The following is a 21682-nucleotide window of genomic DNA, read 5'->3' as shown; positions in this document are numbered from 1 at the left end:
AGATTTTTTATGCTTCTGCTTTTGAAGGAGCACAAACTGGGAAGTGATTGTGCACGCTGACAAAGGTGGTGTCCTTCGGACAAAACACTTTTGTTTACGACCGCTCTCTGCTCTTGTTTGCAGGTGTCTTTCATGGAGCGGCCTTTAATGCTTTCAGGAAGGAAGATTTTCACTCTTTTTATCAAAGTATTAGCCGCACAGAAAAGCTGCTGATCCTGACCATTGTTGCTCATTCGTGGAGGGACATTTCCCCATAGTCATTGTTTAAATGGTTGTCAGTGGGGAATAAAGTGAAACTTCATAAACAATGCCCTAACTGGTTTATCTCCCTCTATGGGGAGAGGCCGCTTCTGTGCTGGGGGATTTGCACCAGAGCCTCCCCCCCATTATGGTGGAGTAAGCACTTCACAGCCCCTTCAGCACTGCCCCCATACCCGCCTAACAAGGGGATTCCCTCAAGCTGGGCGAACCTGGTTACACCCCAGAGCCCTATTTTTTTCACAGGTCTCATTTAGTAGTAATTTAGTGTATTGGGAAATAGGCTCTTTCTCTCCCCTCTTTATGGTCAGGGGACAATAACAGAAATGTCAATTAAAAACACCTCAGGCTTCGGGGACTGTCGGCTTTTGTGTAGACTTGACCTTTAAATCCTGGGTTGCCTCTATTTTCAGAGAGGGGGGCAGAGGAGGAGGGCAAGACAATGTGGGGTGAGTACAGAGGTCTTTCAGGGGAGGATTCTGTGTGAAGGCTCTTGACCAAGTCACACCACTAACTGTGGGGTCCACATTCGTAGGTCTTCTTAACCATCCACGCAAATTCAGTTTGTCAGCATGTGTATGCTAAGCAGTGATGGAAAGTAACGAAGTCCATTTACTCAAGTACTGTAATTGAGTACAATTTAGAGGTGGTTTCACATTCCATTTTCTGCTCCTTTATACTTCCACTACACTGAATGTTGTAGGCAAATATAAGTACATCTAATGTCAGATATTTTCAGACTTTTACTCAAGTGCTGTTCAGATGGGTGACTGACACTTTTACCAAAGTAATATTTTAACAAGATGTCTTTACTTGATTTAAGTACGACTTTCGAGTGCTTTTTACAACACTGATGGTGAGACACCGGCTGACAGTAACTTTCTTTTAGGTGTGACTCTCACCAGTGTTAATGCCACATACAGTACATAAACACAGACTCATAAATTAATCCCTGAAGTTGTGTGGTGAGAGAGAGAAAATAGTCCGCCTGCATGTGAGAAGAGAGTCAACGTGCTTGTGTGCAGGATGCAGCAGCGAAGATGCACATGAACACATAGCGACGAGGTGGCCATTGTCTGGATAACACTGGCGGGTGGATCGTTGTGTGTGTCTGTGTATTGTGGCACATTGTGTGTCAGGCCCTTTCAGTGGTTTTGTGGGATATGAGAACTGCTGACGTAACCGTGAGGGCTGTAGGATGGGATTTCACTGGCTTTCTCTGCTTCTTTACCACGCCGGTGACAGAAGAAGTGAAGAATGCACCGGCTGCAGGCATTACACAGGTTATCCTGAGAAACACAGGAGACGGCCCCATGTGGAAACATATAGGCTGTGCCATAAATCCCTCTGAGCATTGTTTTTATGACAGCGCCATTGTCCTCCTGCGAGGCGAGACGATTTAGATGTTTAATTTACTTACTTGTCAAATTAGTGTAAAAAACAACAGAACAACATTGTGTGTGTGTGTGTGTCTGTGTGGGTTTGACCACTCAGCAATACCACACACGGTCATTTGATGGCGAGCACCGGCCAGCAAACTCTTCAAGTGTGTGTGTGTGTGTGTGTGTGTGTGTGTGTGTGTGTGTGTGTGTGCGTGTGAGTGTGTGTGTGTGGTCTCCCATGATGCTGTGGTCCAGCACCTCAGCTGCTCTGACTCAGACACACAGGCCTGGGAACTTACATAACAAATCTAATCTTGAATCTGCCTTATGTCGACGACACGATGAAGATAATGAATTCTTCGCTTTCTGCGAGGGACTTTTTTTGTCTCAGTGAATTGCCGAAAATGTGTTTTTTGTGTTGTTTTTCAAGAGGAAGAAGGAGAAAAGAAAGAAAGGAGCGATGACTGGATGAATGAATTTTCTGTACACAAGTGATTTATAGCAGAGCGAGAGAGAGAGAGAGTCAGAGAGAGTGAGTGAGAGAGGCCGCATTTCAAAGCCTTTCTCTTATTTCCAAAATGGGGTTGGAAATCAGCAGCTTGACTGAGCCCAAATAAGTGACTTCTTTTACCTTTTCACAGCACACAAAGGCCTAATCCTAGGACTACTTGAGCCACCAATGTAGACAGCGACTGAGACCACCACAGTATGTGTCAGACCCTCCTCACCACACACAAAACACATTGACTGCAGCTTTATGAAGTGAAAATGGCCCAGAAAGGGAAAATGTGAAGGAGGTGTCCACAGTCGTTTCTCCCAAAGAAAAGGCAGCAGCATCTGGGCATTTAATGCTAAAATAAAGCCCAAAGACAGAGCAGAAAGGATTGGGTCACCTCCATTGTTCCAGAGCCAGGGTGGAACAGCCCTGTTTTGTTTCTGTACCACTGACCCTTGCGACTTATTGTGCCGCTCTGTCACGGAAAAGCGTGGAGTTAGAAAAAACAAAAATTCCAGCGATGACAGAGGGCTTCTTTTGAGGAATTTTCTTTACCTCGCTTTCCCCTCATTTCCTGTTTTGTTTGCACTTTTTTTTCTTCTCTTTTCCCAGCGGCACATATTCCACACCGTCAGTAAATAAAGGGAGGATGAAAAAGGAGTTGTAAAAAGCCTACTGATTCCTCATGTCCGGGGGGATGTTTAATTAAAGGCAAGTGTTTATTTTCTGCTGCGGAACAACAATCGCTATCATTGCCGAACACAAATATAGCAATTAACTTCAATTTTCTACATTTATTTGGACATCAAAGAGCTGATAGAATCATTGAGAAAATAAAGCAATTAGGGTCAGCGGAGATCTCAATGGTCTTTGGACGCAGCAGTGCGCCCAGTTTGCTTGAATGACTGAATCGCATGCGTGCGGTAGCTTTCTTTTCTTGCTAAAGAGCAATTAGCGGTAATTCTTTATTTAAACTGTTTGTATACAAAACCTTTCATCCTTTTATCCACTTTTATGTGCAGCGGGATGTGGCTTTGGGAGTTTTCTGTTCCTGTGTGGTTTCATGGGAGATATGGATGTGGTCCGAGGGGGTGAGGTGTGCGCTCGTAGGATCCCCTTATCTGACTCATCTGTGTGTAGTGTGGGTGGGGGCCACGGTGTTCCCGATGCTGACACGATAAGCGCCAGACCACGCAAATGGATCACATCAAACGGGGGGCCTTGGCGACAGCGGGCCCTGGGGAGCAGGAGGAGGCAAAACTCCTATCTAATGGTTCCTGTTCCTCTTGCGTCCCCTCAGATGACCCCGCCGCAGTGTCAGATAAGCCCGTCCTCGGACCTTTGGCTGAAACGGGCCCAATTAGAATTTAAATGAGCCAATCAGCAATCATGAATGAGCAGTGTCACCAATCAGAAAGAGGAAAAGTATATATGATAAGACATTTGTTCAGTTAATATTTGATCCCCTCTAGGGAAGGCTGGATAACACGCAGTAATAGCTCATGTGCCTCCATCTCACTTTGCAGTCTGGTAGCCTTCCATCAAGGCTAAGATTGAAACTTATGTACTGTGAAATTCTTGGGATCAGTTGTGCTCAGTAGCTTCCACTCACTGTTTGATTGTATGGGCTCCACTACAGCAATGGTTAGACTAGTAATACCCTCTTATCGGGACTGCAAATGGAATTGAGTAGCTTTTCATCATAAAACTACACTGAAAGTGATCATGCTTAAATGTGTGCTTAAGTGGAAGATAACATCCGTAATTAAGGCGCTAAATTAAATTTTCATCTCTCTGGGCTAGTCTGAGACCACTGAAGGTAGCAGTATGATTCTAATCTCCTCGTCTTAGGATTCAGCTCTTAGGAGGATGTGTCTAATTTCAGGGTGTGAGGTTTCAATTTTATCATCTATCAATCGAATATGAAATATGTAACACAGTATACCTTTTCAATTGAGAAGAAACGGTTCCTCGCATATTCACTAGTAGATGTGAAGTAATCAGTTCATTTGCTGAAGTAAAAGTATCAATATTGCGAGTTAAACACACTCCATTATAGGTCCTTCATTCAGAACAATACTGAAGTGAAAGTTTGGAAGGGAGGAGTTCCCAATCTAAGGGGTAGGGTCCCCTTAAAGAGTCGTGAGATCAATATAAGGGATCGTGAGGTGACCACTGTTGTAGGTGAGAAAAATTATGCTAAATAAACTTTTGCAGTTTTTTGAGAGCCTCATACTTTTAAAGGGCTAATTTGAACAATATTGCCATAGTCTTAATTAAAAGGAAAAATGGGACTTACATTTCTGAAAGAGTGTGAAGAAACAACAGTGTTGATGTTGTGCAAAAAGACATCTATGTATTGTGTTGCAGAATGTTTTAATTGAAGGTAGCATGCTAACCAGCTAGCACCTGCCCACCCTGTTTCCCTATACCACTTTGTACCTCAAGAGACAACAGTCTAATAGCCCCTGTAGTTTCAGCTGGGTTGTGTAGAAGCAGAACGTTCACTACTCAGTCTAATTAGTAAACTAACTAACTTCACAAAATGCCCGGTAAATAAATATTTTAACACCAATTTTTCTTACGTGTTTCTTGCACTGTACTTGAAAGCAACTTTTTAATGTTGTAGTTGGTTGAGATGGAGCTAATAGCTTATTTGGTAGTTTAGTCTATTGTTTTATAGGGTATATGATATGCTATGAATTAAGTATCCTCATCTGTGAAGTTAATATAGAAGTCAGAAAAATGTAACTGGCTTAAAAAGAACAATATTTGCTACTGATATTTATTATTTATTATAAAATTGCATAGGTAGTGCTTGTACTTAAGAACAGTACTGTGGAGTATCTGATACCACCACACGTGGATTGGCTATGGTAAAAGCATGACATTATCAATATTGATATTAATATTAGTAATAACACTTTATCAGATGTCAACTTAAGTTTCTAAACACAGCGCAGGTGTCATCAGACTCACTGCCTCCAATCCGGGTGAGGCAGCTCTGGTATCCTGGTCTCGATGTGTCACAGAGCCATTAACACGGGTGATGAGTCACTGTGTTGTTGAGGGCTGTGTGGTTTGAGTGTGATGTATCAGACACCCACAGTGTGGTTCCCAGAGCCCTCTGCCAGTCACTGCGGCCATGCCTGTTGGCCGTCTGCTTTGCCAGGGAGGCTTACGGGCCAGAAGTGTTGAAGGGAAAGCCCAGGAGAGCCGGGGATATGAGCTGCAGTGGCCAAGTGGTAAATTCTCACCTGCTACTAAGTGAGAATTAGCGCTGTGATCGTTTTCCTTTCACACTGTGAGTCACATAACCCCTGTCCCACAACCTGCTGTTACCTTACTGTATGTCCGTGATGGTCTCACACAAATACAGCTGAAAGAGTTTCTCTTGTTTAGCCTGAAGAAATGGGTTTCGCTGCCCCCGGTGGAAGCTCACACAGCAGCAGTGGAGCTTTTGATTGTGCTCGTATTTCTCCTTCTATCCCAGGTACTTCTCCAAGTCATTGGAGTGATCGCAGTGGCTGCCGTCATCATCCCCTGGATCCTCATTCCGGTCGTTCCCCTTCTTGCTGTCTTCCTGTTTCTGCGATGTTACTTCCTGCAGACCTCCAGGGACATCAAGCGACTTGAGTCTACCAGTAATTTTTTTTCTATGTGGTGTTGTTTGCGGGGTGGGCATGTCCATTTGTGGAAAGAGACAAAAGCAGACCACAGGAATGCTAATAGACCATTGAAGGAAGCCATGGTCATTAGCATAAAGGCTAAAGGTGGCGATGGCCTATGGCTCGGCCACACGCAGTTTCCTCAAGAGACGGGAGTTCATGACATCACTCACAATGGGAAAAATGCCAAGTGGGCATGACTAGGCCATTGCAGGCTTTAGTTCATGTATTTTATTCTGGGCTGACAGCCCGAATGCACATTGACCAACAGGTTCCATCATCTTAAAGAACAAAAGTTCTATTAAAAAGCTCAGAGGAAACATTTAGGTTTTGTCTTTGCTTTTGTAAGCCCAACAAATAGAAACAAAAGGCCACTCAATCGCGAGCTCTCCCTAAATCTAAACTGTTTGGCACCATTGTGAAGAAGATTTCATATCCATTCATGTATCTTTAACTTGCTTCCATATTACTCGAGTATATATTCCTCAGTTTATTATAGCCTTGCCCTTCAATAGTTAGGTCCTGCTTGCTGTGTATTTCTGTTGGTTAAATAGCCTGTCAATCAAGCTTTCATAAGTCAGATTCACACAATGGCCATTTTCCTCTGACATCACACACGCAGGGTGGGAAGCTTATGTTGCACCACTGTTTTCCAGGTTGCAGGTCATATAATTGTAGAGCATCTGAAAAGTCATTATCATTCCACTGCTTTAAAAGACAATGGATGGTGAAAATTTAAAACAGCATATTTGACAGCAGCTAACAATAGCATTCAACCACTTCATAATGTACATTACCTTTTGATGATGTTACACTTTACAATAGGAAAAGTGTAACTTAATTCTGAAATATTACCGCACATCTTGGAATGGTAAATCTGCAGATTTTTTCTATGTATTGTATTTTCAGTTGCTGATCAATTGGGAAGCGGTGAAATGTTAACATTCTTTTAGATTCCTACCCAGAACACAGCAGTTCAACATTTGAGCTTCTCACCCTGCAACTGAGGTCAGAGTAAAATGGCTACAATGTGAAGATGGTATCTATATCATAATTTTTATCAGGACAAAAAAATAAAATCATACTAACAAACAAACAAAACATTCAATCAAAAGAAAAGAAAAAAAATAACCGACTGGTATGTAGAACGCCTTTTAGCAGCACAAAAACACCATATTGATTGAATTCCTTTAGATCACAAGGGTATTATATTTTAAAATGTTTTGGGTTTAAATACTGGACTAAATAATTTTCTTTCCGATTCTCATCTGAAACCACGTCTAGTCAAAAAATGTGCTTAAAATGATGATGTTTTTCTTCAAATGAAAAAGCTGCACTCATACACAGGAGACAGGAGACAACAGTCAAAATCACAAGGTCTTCACTTGAAAAGGTTGGAGGCGGGTGTGAAAATTAAAAGTAACTTGACTTACAAATAAGTAAGTACTTGAAAAACAGACTGACACAGTGTCGACAGGCAGAATGAGAGACAAGCACCGACATGAAAAACGAAAACTAGGGATTAAAACACAAGGCATAAGAAGATTGGGTTGAGGTGTTGCAGATACATTTCTTCTCTGCCCTCTGTTCTGGTCAGTCCATGACAAAAACACTTAAAACTGTCCACAGTATAGAATAAGAAATGCATCATGGTTGGGAATTTTTAATGGATGGAGAGCTTTTCAGACTGTATAGACAGTTACATATGTGGTGAATATATATATATATACTGTATATATATGTTTCTTTCAGCTCGGAGTCCTGTATTCTCCCACCTTTCGTCCTCTCTCCAAGGCCTGAGCACCATTCGTGCCTTCAAGGCTCAGCAGAGATTTCAGCAAATGTTCGATGACTATCAAGATCTTCACTCAGGTAAGAATGAAGAGATATTTCAGTTAAGGAACCGTTCAGAGTACTGTTGTTACAGCTTTTAATTTGAGTTATCTTCAGGCGGTAGAGATCAGATGCACGATCTAATCTATTTTTTTGTTTACAGAGGCCTGGTTCTTATTCCTGACCACTTCTCGCTGGTTCGCTGTTCGTCTTGATGGAATTTGCTCCATTTTTGTCACCGTCACTGCTTTTGGCTGCCTTTACCTCAGGGATGGTACTGTGTGATTGAAAGGCGTGACACACTGTTGACAGGTCAGACAGCATTAGTGAAACTGTGGTGATTAACTCATGAATGTGTGTTTACTTCCCATCTGATATCACAGGACTGGAGCCAGGTGCAGTTGGTCTGGCTCTGTCTTATGCCATGACCCTTACGGGGATGTTCCAGTGGGGCGTCAGACAGAGTGCAGAGATCGAGAACATGGTGAGAACATTTACATTTAAACACTTAGCTGAGGTTTGTGATTTTACTGAACTTTACTAAACCTGTTCATCCTCAAATTTTCATTCAGTGTCAATCAATATTGTCCTGAGCTTATGGTATCATCGCGGTTATTTTAGCTTGGGCTTAAAGAATTGAAGAGTAAGCCAATGTCACACACTGGAGGTGCCTTGTTTGAGACAAGTGGGCATTTAGGAGGCAGTAGGGTCTAAGGAGAAACACAATTAGTTGCATTGTGTGTAAGTGGTTTAACAATTCAGGAACTGAGACTTAATCAGAAAACTTGATTTCCCCTCAATCTAGACTCGCTTTTCATGTCTAAAACACAAGTTTTGTCCTGTTGACTGACTGCACTCCACATAATGCATTCAGGGGCCGCTCGTAAATCATAATTGACGCAAGCATCCAACACATCCCATCCCACTTTTCAAGAATTTTTGCTACACTTGCTTTATGTGTCGAGTCTGTCGACTGATCTCAAAAGAGGTGTTGATTTGTTGTTTACTTGGTGAATTCATGTGAAGTTAGTTTATAAAGTTAATCTACCTTCATCATGTTATTTTAATGTTCTTGATATTCCAAATTGTAGTTAATTTAATAAAAACAATGACAAAAACAACGTAAGTATGAACCGAACTGTGGCCCACAAGTTGAGTTTTGAACTAAACCACAGATTTAGAGAATTGTTACACAATGTAGAATGTGCTGCTCGACTCGACATCTGCTGCTTTTTTGCAACTCTTCTTTAACTTTAAGAAAGCCCAGTACTCAATTGCTGGAATATTCCTTTACTCCTCTGGTCGAATATGATTCTGTTTAGAAAAAATTAGAAATACTAGTTGTTCAAGTTACTGAAGCAGAAGTCATTTTTAATTGTGCTTCAATTGATCCAAGGAGCAACATTTCCCAATGTTAGCTTTATATACCTCTACGTCTTCCATGAAAAAAACATCCTTATTTTTTGTAGATGACATCAGTGGAGCGAGTGGTGGAGTATGCAGAGCTGGAGAGTGAAGCACCCTGGCAGACGGACACACAGCCTCCACACGACTGGCCCAAGACAGGCTCCATCACCTTTGACAGAGTCAACTTCTCCTACAGCGCCAGTGAGCCTCTGGTCCTGAAGAACCTCACTGTCGTCTTCACATCCAGAGAAAAGGTTCTTGTCTTTATTCCCACCTGTGCATGCTCACTGGTGTGCACAGCCCATGACTTGGGTTGATATGCAGCTAGCGTAGAGCGTGTGATGTGATTCTTTTTTATGTGGCATTATTTTGGAATCAATTATTAAAAGGACACCATATTGTGCGGCTGAATCTTCAGGACTATACCATTTGTGATTCATGGAATACATATCATGTAATTAAGACTGTTCAAGTGGATCCATTTGTACCCAATTTGCATTTTGAGCTACCTGACGGTGACAACTGTTTATTCACTATAAGAGAGAGGAGAGGCCGAGGGAGAGGGGCGAGGGAGGAGAGAGGGGGTGAGGCAGAGGGAGATGGTTGAGGATGATTGAAATTGTGTTTAATGCAGGGGGTGTATTTTGCATGGCTATGGTTGGCCAGGGCGGCTGATTTCACAATGGATGGGTTGATAAGTGTAGAGGCCCTGGCTCTGACAGCCCATGGGACGGATCTCTGCCACATGCCGTGGGGGTTGAAAGGCTTTGTGTATATTGACAGTTCCCCTGACACCCTTTCACAAGGAAGCCTGCACCTACCACCTACAGTACAAGATCCATTCAGTCTGGCCCCTCTCTACAGTCACGTACTGTACATAAGTACATAATAACACACAATTCACTACAACACTGCCGTTGACCTTTTATTGTTAAGAAAGAAATTGCCGGGCAAGGGTATATTCCTCCTCTCTAAGATGCAGAACATCAGGATCAGTGATGCACTTTCACATGTCATTTTGCTTGAACAAACCTAGAGCTGCATGGTTTGTTTTTCTGAAATGAACTTTGACATTCTTAAGTGTTTTTCATCTGAATTAAGATGGATAAATAACATGTAATGAGCTCCTTTTTGTTAAATTCCACTTTGTGAAGGCCTGGAATATATACTTGATCAAATATACAAGAGACCATCTTGCATTAGGATTACATCAGCCACAACGGCCATCAACATGTTGACATTCAGACTCATGAGTACTCAGTAGTCATTACTACATTATTCCATGAGTACTCAGTACTCAGAGGCAGACCACACCCACACTTGGCTTTCATTTGGATCTCGGCTACATACATGTAAAGTTTCCCGACTGCATCAAAACAAGAGTGGGCCAGCGGGGTCAAGTGTGAGGAGGCCACCTCCCTGATTTCAACCTGCTTGCTCGAACCACACCCATCTTTGAACTAAGCCTTCATTTTGATCTCAACCACACAGCTGAAAAGACAAAAATCTGTTCACAAACAGGCAGACAGACATATAAACATCTGTCAAACTGCTAAAATCACTTCTTTGTTAGTTAGCGCTACAAGACGTGTCTCAAGGACATTATTTTTGCTACGATGACACACACGCACGCACACACACACACACACACACACACACACACAAACACACAAACACACACACACCTACACACACACACACACACACACACACACAGACTCACAAGGTGAAAACATTACCAGACGATACTGTAATATTTCAAAACCAATCCACTGTCGAATTTATCCAAAATAAAAAAAATGCCTTTGGGTAAAATATATATATATTCAAGATGACAAACATGTTGCGACTAACACAGGTGTTTATCAGGGTCATTGTCATCAGTAACTTACATACCTAGATTGTATTGCATTAATACGTTGAGTTGGAAGGTGGTTCTCTATCAATGTAAAAGACTATTGGTCAAAAACAAGGAAGTGGTGGTGGAGAGAAGGTGACTGGAGTAGGGGTACATTTCAGTGATCATCTTCTTTACTTATAGTTTCATTAATGAAAACCATGGAAGGTGTGACTGATGCATGCTGATTTCAAATGCATTATTAGTCTTTTGAGAAAAGCAACTATAGTCAGTCTTTTGTTCAAGTAACTTGATATGACCAAACTACCAAATATGCTTCGATCTACTGCAGTTTACGTTGCACCAGTTGGCACCCAGGAGAGAAGCTCTAACCAGGTTATCTCTTTTTTTTTTCTTAGCTTTAAATGCATCGCTTTTCCTACTGTCTCCTCTTAAACACAAAGCAGTCTTCACCTAAGTCCTTTTGGCTAGATTTGATTAAGAAAACACGTGTCGTTTCTTTAAATTCCCACATAGATTGTTTAGAAGGGCGCTCACAAAAGAGCCAATGTTGTTGTTTAGACATGAACAATTGTCAAACAGTATGTAATTGTACCTTGTAAAAAATGTAGGATGGTGGGCTCTCATTCACGTTTGACATTTTGACCTGTGGAAACAGCATAACATTCAAAACAAATACACAAAGAGCCTTATCGCCAGGAGATAAAACTTCAGAAAAGAGTGAAAATGTATTGAATACAGTAACAGTTTGTTGAGGTGACTTCTGCCGAGAACAGATGACCTGTTTTGTGTAGCTCCTGTTCAACAGCTCCATCTGTGAGTCTTTGGTTGGAACAGTGCTTTCTGCTACTTCTTCTTTTAAAATATTCAAGAGGTGAAAACCTTCGTTCATAAACATCTAAACATTCTCACCAAAGCTGCATCTTGAGTGGAGTAAGTATGTCTTGATCATAAGAGGCAGAGCTTTCTGTATGTCTAAAACTATGTCAAGTTTATTTAGATCCTGTGTCTTTGTGCTCGGTTTTTCTTCCCTCTAACCTAAACAGGCGAATAGTGAGGGAAAAATGGCATTGTTGCATCCTCTCTGTGTGTTGGCATGTTGTGAGGCACACACAGCAGTTCTTTGTTATACGAGCAGTATTGTTGGTAAACCCCTGGCCAAACAAAAGGTTGCCTATTGGCTGTGTAATGGCATATAACAAGCGTATGTGTTGGCAGGCAGCAGTGTGTGCCACCAGCAGCCCAGTTCACTGGAACAAGTAATGATTTGCCTCATGGCGCCACACCTTTTCCATTTAGTTCCAGGTTGCATGCAGTGGAGTGCGTTCAGCATTCAGCCAAAAAATACTGTGAGCAGTTTTGTCCAAACTGGTCATTTTCTATGTCAATCCTCTTTGGCTCTCTCTGCTGATGCGAGACCAATAGCCAGACTGACAACTATCAAAACCACAGTAATGTCAGTTTATCTACCACCACCATTATCAAATTATACAGCATCTATCAGCAAATACTTGTAACTAATGACATTCTCATCTACCTCTTAAAAACCAGCGCAATAAAGTTGTAGTTGTGAGCATGTTAGTGGGCTGACATTAGCACTTAGCTAAAATCCTCCTTGTGTGCTAATATGCAAATGTTAGCATGAGCTCAAAGGCAAGAAATACAATCTAGGAAGTCCAGTTTGAGTAACAGATCTCTGAATGTGATGGCTTCTCAGATGGCTTCTAACTGCACATTAGTTCATAATACTCACAAATTTTGTACATGAAGTACATATACAAAAAGGTGGCTGGTTCAACCATTAAAGCCTACAAAGCCTTGTTGAATGACTTTGCTTTCTTCACAGAACTAGAGTTATAAAGAGTAACCTTGGCATGTGCAAGGCGTGGAAATATTGGACTATGAAATGAGAACTTTTATAGAATATAGCTCACTTTAAAAAAAGCTTCTCACAACACAGTTCCAACACAAAATGATACAGTTCATATATATGTGTGTGTGTGTATATATATATATATATATATATATATATATGTATATATATATGTATATATATATATATATGTGTATATATATATGTGTATACATATATATATATATATATATATATGTGTATATACATATATATGTATATATATGTATATACATATATGTATATTTTTAGTGTCATGACATGGAATCAAGGTGGATTTACTGGATGAGTTTTTCAACAAAACAAAAAAAAAACAGTTAAAAATCAGGTATTGTCTCCATTTTCTGACGAAAACTGTCAAAAAATTGATTTGTTGTACATTTCATCTCAACACGATACAAGTGGTTCCATTGACAGTGACATGACAAAATAAGCACTTACATAATTAATAGGAAGCATATATATACTTAGTGTTTTTCAGTGACTTTATTTTCATGAAATAAAACTAATTCTCATCTCTCCTCTGTAGGTTGGCATCGTTGGACGCACCGGTGCTGGTAAAAGCTCCCTGATCTCTGCCTTGTTCCGGCTGGCAGAACCTGAGGGAAGAATAATGATCGATGGTTTTCGGACTTCTGAGATTGGTCTGCACACCCTGCGGCAGAAAATGTCCATCATCCCACAGGTGCTGCGCTTAGCCTCAGCTGTTGTGTCTTTGGATACAGTTCAAACAGTATGATATTATGCTGGATTTTTAATGTTGCGCTTTAGTTCACTTTCTAAAAACTGCTGGACTTTTTTGCTTTGATTCCTCATGAATTGAGAAATGGCAGAAATGTCAGATAAATACTGGTAACAGACACCTTCGTGCTCTGGCCCTTTTTTATACGCCTGGCTTTTAAAAAGCTAAAACAAGTGAGGAGAATTACAGTCGTCTCTCAGGGGATTTCTGAAAGTGAGACAAACGGATGCCTTGAGACAGTTTAACTTTATTTCCGCTTGTTGAAACTGATACGGCATTAAGAAAATGCCAGCCTGCGGGTGAGTGTCAGCAGGGTGGAGGGAGGGGAGAAGACTCCCACGGCCTGTACTGTGAAGAGAGCAGTTCCCCATCCCTGACAGAGGATTAGCCCTCTACCCCCCAAACATGGGAAAGCTGCTTAGAAGAAGTCTCCCCCATCCTCACAGCCAGAGTCCCCTTGTACACCGTCACTTTGCCCAAGTCTCAAACATTTCCAGGGTGCAGCCAAGATGCCCAAAAACAGTTTCATTAATGCTTCTCTCTGTGGATTTGATAGGTTCCTGGCATTGCTACTGCTTCAGATAAAGTTTTACTTCCTCGTCCAAACTAGTTTGAGATGGATGTCTGATGTGTGTTTGATGTGATTTTGTTTACTCTTTCTGTCTCTCCTAGAGGGAGAGACTCGCACAAAGTGGCAGGTTACGAGTCACAACTTTAACCGCACACCCATCCGTGTCACACACTAGATGGCATTTTCATGATGTGAAGAAGAGTTCCTCTGAAGCGTGCACTTAGTTTTACAAACTTATACAGCGAGAAGCCTCTTGGATTTACACAAATTCATCTGAAAGACTTTTTTATTCTCCCGCTAGACGCCCGAGATAAAGCGATATTCAGTCAGCCTTTCACATGGAAAAAATCTTGATATAAATTACGAGTCGCCTTACCTTTTCATGTGGATCTTTTTTGAGCGTGTGATATGTATACTATACATTGCCAGTGAGGAGTTCCATTATTTGCCACCCGCAGATTTTATTATGATAAGCTTTTATTAGCATATGGCATTAAAAAAGGATCCATTTCAGTTTCCATTGAATTCTCAGGAATGACTTGTGGGAAAAAAAAATGAATTCTGTGGCAAACAGAGGGCTTAGAATTGGTGGAGCACATAATCGGTCTATGGAAAAAGCCCTGCTTGAAAGCAGTTTTTCCAACCCAACATTGAATCCTCAATTAAAGTGTGTCACAAAACTAGTTTGAATTGGGACTTCAGCTGGCTTAATGACAAGGCGGTATTTCGGGGACAGAAGGGAAAAGCTCATTGGAAGTAAAGCGGTGGAACAGTCTCTAAGGCACAGGTAGCAGGGATGAAGTCCTGGGAGCTTTATTTTCCCTGGTGAAAATTGAGCAGTTAGTCTTCTGACCTACATGAAGGTTTGTCGAGACATGATTTTGGATTTGAGGGGTGTGTGAAGCTGTGCGCTTACACACGGGAGTGCAGGATGTTTTGCCATCACCGCACTGGCTCTTACGCTGACCTGTGAGAGAGCAGAGATGAAGGCGTGGATAGTGAGTCACATTCAGACCAGCAGCTCTGTAACCTCAACGCAGGACACTTTTACACCCATTGTGTATTTTACTCTCACGCCTGGTCTAATCTGACAGTTGCCAGGTGAACATGTCCTATCTTGATTTGAGGTTAGATTCATATCTTAAGTAAACTGGAGTTATCGCACTGCCTGGGCTGTGATGAGGACACAATGGAAGTCTATCAGTTTCTGTTATGGACAGTTGCTTGCTGCTGTCCGTCACCTCTATTACTACGATCAGAGATGCAACAATTAGTGGATTAATTGATCAAAGAATAATAAATGCCTTGACTATTTTTATGGTCAATGAGTGGTTTTAGGCAGTTTTCAAGGAAAAGTATCAAAGATGTGCTGACCTCAGCTTCTAAAATAACAATTTATTGCTTTCTTTGTCAATTATGACAGTTAATAAAGAGTCTTTGGGTTTTGGAGTCTTTGTTGGACTGAAGACTTAACTATGGGCTCTGAGAAAATGTGATGAGCATTTTTCACTGTTTTTGACATTTTATAGCCTTAATGATTAATTGAGTAATTGTAAAAAAAAAATATATAGATGAATCCATAATGAAAAACATCATTAGTTGCAGCCTTAAATCGTTGAAGGATAAGTTCACACAAAAATGAAAATTCTGTCATTCTCTACTCACCCTCATGATGGTGGAACGTCAGGTGAAGGTTTGCAGTCCACAAAACATTTCTGGAGCAGATGAAGACGATGTGGGTGTTGTTTTAAAATATTGAAAACCAACAGAAAAACAAAAACAAAATGGCTTTGTACAGTTTGTCTGGTGTCTTCCAAGTCTCCTGAAGCCGATTGGTCCAAAATGTCTTTGGAAAGATGTTATTACCACCCTCGACCTGCAGTGGGGCTTGTAACCCTTCTTCTGCGAGAATGAAGATTTTAGCTTTAAAGAGGATGTAAATAAAGTCTGTCCAAATCAATTTTTGATTTCAGGGCATCCGGAGACTTAGATTATGCCAGACAAGCTGTACTGAGCAATTATGCTTTATCAGTTGTTTTTTGTTGTTGGACTATGAAGCTTCGCCCTACTCTCTATTAGCATGGGGGTGAGTAGATAATGAGTGAATTTTTATTTTTGGTTGATCTGTTCCTTTAAAGCTTTTTCAAATGGACGTTAAAACCATTTAAATGTCTGAAATTCTGTGTTACGTTTCAATGAATCATTGATTACACTGGAGATGCCGTATGAGAAGCTTATCTGCAGCAGCTCTGTACCGTGAGAGGTGAGGCGGCCCCATTATGACGTCCTGGGAGAGTCCCAGTAAGCGTTCAGTAAATCACTTCTACACTAGAGCAGGATTTATGAATAAATATCTGACCCGACACGAGGAGACGCTGGCTTGCTCCTGTTTATCAGGTTTACCACGAACAGTGTGGCATGTTGGAAGAGTGCCTGTGGAGTCGCGGGCTCGTTCCTCTGCACTGTAATAAAGAGCTTTATTTACTCTCTTAAAGATGGCTGTGTGGCTGCACTGTGATACAGGTGTGTGGCTCACCATAAATACGTATCTCGGACATCCTAGCTGTCTGAGATCCGAGGCTGTCCTTTCACGAGGGTAGTCAACTGATGCGATAACTCCTCTTGAAGGATCGCTTGTGCGTTTGTCAGAGTAAATCTGTTACTTTTGGCAGACATTTTCAGATTATCGTTTCTAATACAGCTACTGTATGAAATTCTTTGTGTGGTAACAGTGACTAGATGGCCCTTTTTTGTGTCATATTATTTATTCAGACAACCTCGCACAGCTCAGATTTTCTAAGTAGAAAGATCAACTTATTGAAGCATATTTGGCTGTGAACATTGAATAGAGCTCCTGAGTGGAGCTGGCCCTTTGTGAACATCTTCCCCTCAAACATTGCCTAGCGGTGCTCTATAAAGCTTGTCTTAACCCTTTCATACATCTTCCCCCTTGTCATTATCTTAACTGGCTACGGCCTTCTCTTTCTATATCCATCTATCCACAGGACCCAGTTCTCTTCACGGGCACCGTGAGGAAGAATCTGGACCCTTTCAGGCAGCACACAGATGAGGACCTGTGGAATGCACTCCAAGAGGTACTCCAGCGTGGCTCTGAATGATTCCCCTCACCGGCCCAGGGGGGGATCCCTCTGTCCCCCCGTACAATGCTGCCATTCAGCCTCCCTGCTCGCCACAAGTCATGGGGGGAAATCCCATTAGGGCCATGGGGCCCAGCTCAATGTGCGGCTTGTAACTGGGAACCATTGAAAGTGCTGGGGGAGATGTGTTTGGGCAGTCAGGCCAACCAGGATGAAGGCTTCCCCCACAGTGAAGGGCTTCAGCTCCTGGTCCTGCCTCTGAATGGGTTTGGTGGCCTGGATTAAAGCTAGAGGCTGGCCACAAGAGAGCACTGGCCAAGGTCATCAGTGGACCTGGCCCTGTATTGTGCCAGGCAGTTAATGGGTGTGTTTGGATAGCTCTTTAAAGACATCCCCACAGGAAGCCTTTATGCAGGAGTAATGAAGGGTTGGGGCTCTGCTCTCCCTCTCCGCAGGTGCAGATGAAGGCCGTGGTGGAGGACCTTCCCAATAAGCTGGAGACGGTGCTCATGGAGTCAGGCTCAAACTTCAGCATGGGCCAGAGGCAGCTGGTGTGCCTGGCCAGGGCCATCCTCCGGAAAAACCGCATCCTCATCATTGATGAGGCCACAGCCAATGTGGACCCAAGGTCAGGGGTCATTTGTTCTTCGGTCAAAGTTCCACTACAGATATGTCGAGCTACTATGGAAATAAAGCACATGCACACAAGTGAAAACCTCCTTAAAAGGTGCAGAAATTTCAGACTTATCACCCAAAAACACAATTAATTTTGATGTTGAAAAAAGTATGTAAAAGAAGGGTAAAACTTCATTTAAAGGGGTGTGCATAAAACTGAAGAGACACTGTCATAACCATGACACAACACCTGTCATGAAAAGGGAGGAGTCTTTATGAATGGTTATGACCTTATCAGTCCCGCACAAGTGTAATTCGGCGAGTTATGTCATTTAATGCAAAGTTGACATTGTTAAGACAACATTAACTAAGACAACGGTGTCTTATGACAATTTTTGACTCTAAAAATTTTCCAGGCCTATACACAGAGACGGATGTCTTGATAAAAGAAATGAAAGTTTGCATGACCTAACAAAAGATTTAATAAGACCCATGTTTACATTTGGAAACAATAGAACCTAGCAGGATTCTATTTTGACTCCAGATGGGGTGAAAACAAAAATTGCTCATTGGTCAATAGAAGACCATGGAATTTGCAGATTTTCTAACCATTTTCAACGGTGATCCAGACTGAAAACGTGCGGAATTCAGGTGAATATTTCTCACTTGTGAAGTGATAGACAATATTCGTTTAAGATGACAGAGATTGTATTTGAGCAAACATAATACATCCAAACAACCGAAAATGATCTCAAACAGGATGAAATAAATATTCTGTACTCAGTTTCTCAGCAGTTAATCCAATTTAGACATACTGAAACGCTGCACCCCAAACTTTGATCTTAACACCAACTGAAAATGACATGTGACTGTGCCCCACATGCACAGGGGAGTGGAGATGATCCTCCTGTTCTGTCCTGTTCTACTTTGGTGCTTTTTATTAATTGTCCTAATATTGTTATTAATTTATATCAATATAATGTTGCGTCCTGCAGTGTGCGAGCAACCTTTGTCAACTCAAGGAGCTCTGCCACCCTTTACCCTTCATACCTGCTGCACATACCTCGCTGCTGATGAGCCATTGTTCTGTGTTAAGTAAAAATCCCTGCCTCGGGGTGTGTAGGAAGAGAGTTTTTTGTGCTGAGGTGTTGTGTTCCCTGCTCCTTTAGAACTGACAGCCTCATCCAGCAGACTATCCGGGACAAGTTTCACGAGTGTACAGTCCTCACCATTGCTCACAGGCTCAACACTATCATTGACTGTGACAGAATACTGGTAAGTAAGAAGACGGTAAATTTCCACTGACCAGCACACCAGTTAATATGTCAATATGAAGTTATTGGGGACACTGAAGAGAAATAAAAGGAGTCCAGTGCTTTTAGTCCGAACATTTTATGATATTCATTCTTCTCAGCTATGATAACCTGAACTCCTGTTGTGTGCAGGATCAGCCTGCGAATACATAAGTCTGGTAGTCTGCTGTATGTCAGACACACCTGTGATCAGGAGCTTCAAACACTCCTTCCTGTCTTTGCAGAGTTTTTAATTCACTTGCCCTATTTTGCGACAGCCGGCCTGATCTCTCCCTCACAGCGTTCCCTCTCATTGAGCCTGTGCTCGTGCCACTTGATCTTTGGCCCTTTCCTGCTACTGCCTGCAGAGGTGCCAATTAGTGCCATTTGTGGCAGCATTTGTTAAGCGTCTATGGAGGACAGGGCACAACCCGGTTGCTGCTCGGTCACCGAGGGGGCTGTTGAGAAACGTCAAATATCGCGCAGCAGGGACCGTTTCACACCTACGCTCACGTTAAATGCCCCCAGATTGTTCCGCTCTCCGGGAGAACTAAATTGGGGACCACCTGAATTGCCTCGCCCAAATCCTCAGCTGTGCCACATTTAGAGGCAGAATGTTTTCCAAGATATAAACTTCATCTCCTGATATCACGCTCCTCCTAAACTGTCGATTATGACGACTGCTGCAGAAGTCTCCCTTTCACGATAAACACTCCCTCTAACCGGGCTTTAGCTATAACAAACTGCTCATTACCGCTGTAAGGGGATCGAGCTTGTTAAAATTTGTCTGTGATATAATTGCAGTCTTTTCCAAACTGCTTGTAGTGGCACTATTCTTTGTGTGGTTTATATAGCTTGTGATGACACAGAGATGATGGTAATTTTCTACAGCGTCTTCAAGGTGTGATTGTTGGATTTGACCGAGGACCACCCCTGAGCCACTGAAATGCCTGGATAAACACACTGCTAAATCACTGATCTTCATTCTGTCAGAGTCAGCGCACTTGACTTTCACACTGCTAACAGGCGACGCTCATTGTCTGAAGCCCTGTCGAGCAGAAACAGGCACCTGTGTTTGCTGTTGCATGAGTCACGTAAAATGGATGGTTCGAACTACTGTTTCCCCCCATTCATCTTGCACTGTCTGCATGCATCACTCAGCACGGAAACAGCTGAAATGTCAGTTTTCCCCCACACACACACCCAGCATTGTTTGTGTGATTGCAGGTTCTGGCTGCCGGGAGAATCCAGGAGTATGACCAGCCGTATGTGCTGCTCCAGAACCCGGATGGGCTCTTTTACCAGATGGTCCAACAGACAGGCAGAGCTGAGGCTGCCTCCCTGCTGCAAACAGCCAAACAGGTAACCACACCCACCTTTTTTTGTGATCCCCTGTCGCTAAATAGAGTCCAGCCGTGGCACACTAATCCCAGACTCTCCCTGACTTCATTGCTCACCTCCAAAACATCACAGTTGGGAGTGAGAAGATGTGCATAACCCTGACAATGCAAAGACACTTGATTACCATTTTAATTTAAAGTGCCTTCTCGGAGCATCGGAACACCATAACATTAATTTCAAGTGAGAAATTGTCCCTTTGTAGATTTACATCCTCTGATTTTATCGAAGAAACTCGCCGTATCATCTTTTTTTTCCCCTAATGTAATTTTGAGATAATTTTGGAGATGATTCCAGAAAAGCAGCTTTCTTTGCACTATATCTATTTGGAAATATTGGGTTTAACTCCATCGCGATTTGGGATAAACTTTCTATGGGGATTACTGTAATAGAGAATGTCCATATTTCCTCCCTGTAAAATTCATTTGTGATGTATTTCCCCTTCAGACACTGAGCAGATAAGAGGCGGCTATTCATTGTTCAATTCCATTTTATGTGCATCTGTCTGGGACTACAGATACCATATTGCAACTTCAAACAGGTCTTTGTGAAATAAGAAAAAGTAGGCATCATTTCATTTTCTCTCTGTCCCTCACACAAATTTATCAGCGGAACTGTATCTTCTCAGCCAGAGGAGTGAAATGAGTAAAATACTGATTTCAAAGACTCAGCACACTGTGGTATTATTTGGTATCGTCTTACCCTGCACACTGGCGGATTGGTAGCGACATTGTTCAAGCCCTTACGTTTTTCTTTTCTTTATTGTAGGGTGCTCACCTTAGATCAGATTACTGCAGCATCCATAACTGTCTAGCGCCACTTATTAAATACTGAGATGGTCCACATGTTGTGTGTCAAGTTTCTATAGTTGTCAGTCAAGGTTTAAACACATTCAATAATCTGATATCAACCTCTAGCTCCTTTGTCCGTGCTGAAAGAGAATCCCAGAGTAGACAGTATATCTCACGCCGAGGCCGAGCTGTTTTCACCAGTTTGTCCTCTTTTTCACTTAACTTTCTGTCACTGGTATCGCTATGCTGTCTCAGCCTCTTTGTATTGAGAAGTCAAACATTTTGTGAGGGCAGAAATGAGCTCTGACAAAACAAATAACCCCAGTGATTATATATTCTTCCCTTTGGATTTCACAGTTGT

At 42.1% G+C, this 21682-nt stretch overlaps 1 protein-coding gene across 2 annotated transcripts in view; it reads left to right on the top strand.

The window, feature by feature from the left end:
* Positions 1-21682, top strand: part of LOC115588392 (multidrug resistance-associated protein 4-like) — an 88657-nt gene that overhangs the window by 18711 nt on the left and 48264 nt on the right. For both annotated transcript variants that reach the window (XM_030429003.1, XM_030429005.1), the window contains exons 21-30: positions 5630-5780; positions 7557-7676; positions 7801-7911; positions 8021-8121; positions 9107-9298; positions 13344-13499; positions 17133-17222; positions 17681-17853; positions 19010-19115; positions 20360-20494. In XM_030429003.1, the coding sequence (XP_030284863.1) occupies positions 5630-5780; positions 7557-7676; positions 7801-7911; positions 8021-8121; positions 9107-9298; positions 13344-13499; positions 17133-17222; positions 17681-17853; positions 19010-19115; positions 20360-20494 (1335 nt within the window). The remainder of the gene's footprint in view (positions 1-5629; positions 5781-7556; positions 7677-7800; positions 7912-8020; positions 8122-9106; positions 9299-13343; positions 13500-17132; positions 17223-17680; positions 17854-19009; positions 19116-20359; positions 20495-21682) is intronic.

The sequence above is a fragment of the Sparus aurata genome, chromosome 9, assembly GCF_900880675.1.
Source record: "Sparus aurata chromosome 9, fSpaAur1.1, whole genome shotgun sequence".
NCBI lineage: Eukaryota > Metazoa > Chordata > Actinopteri > Spariformes > Sparidae > Sparus > Sparus aurata.
The sequence above is the reverse complement of the archived record's forward strand: the minus strand, read 5'-3'. Positions and strand labels throughout refer to the sequence as shown.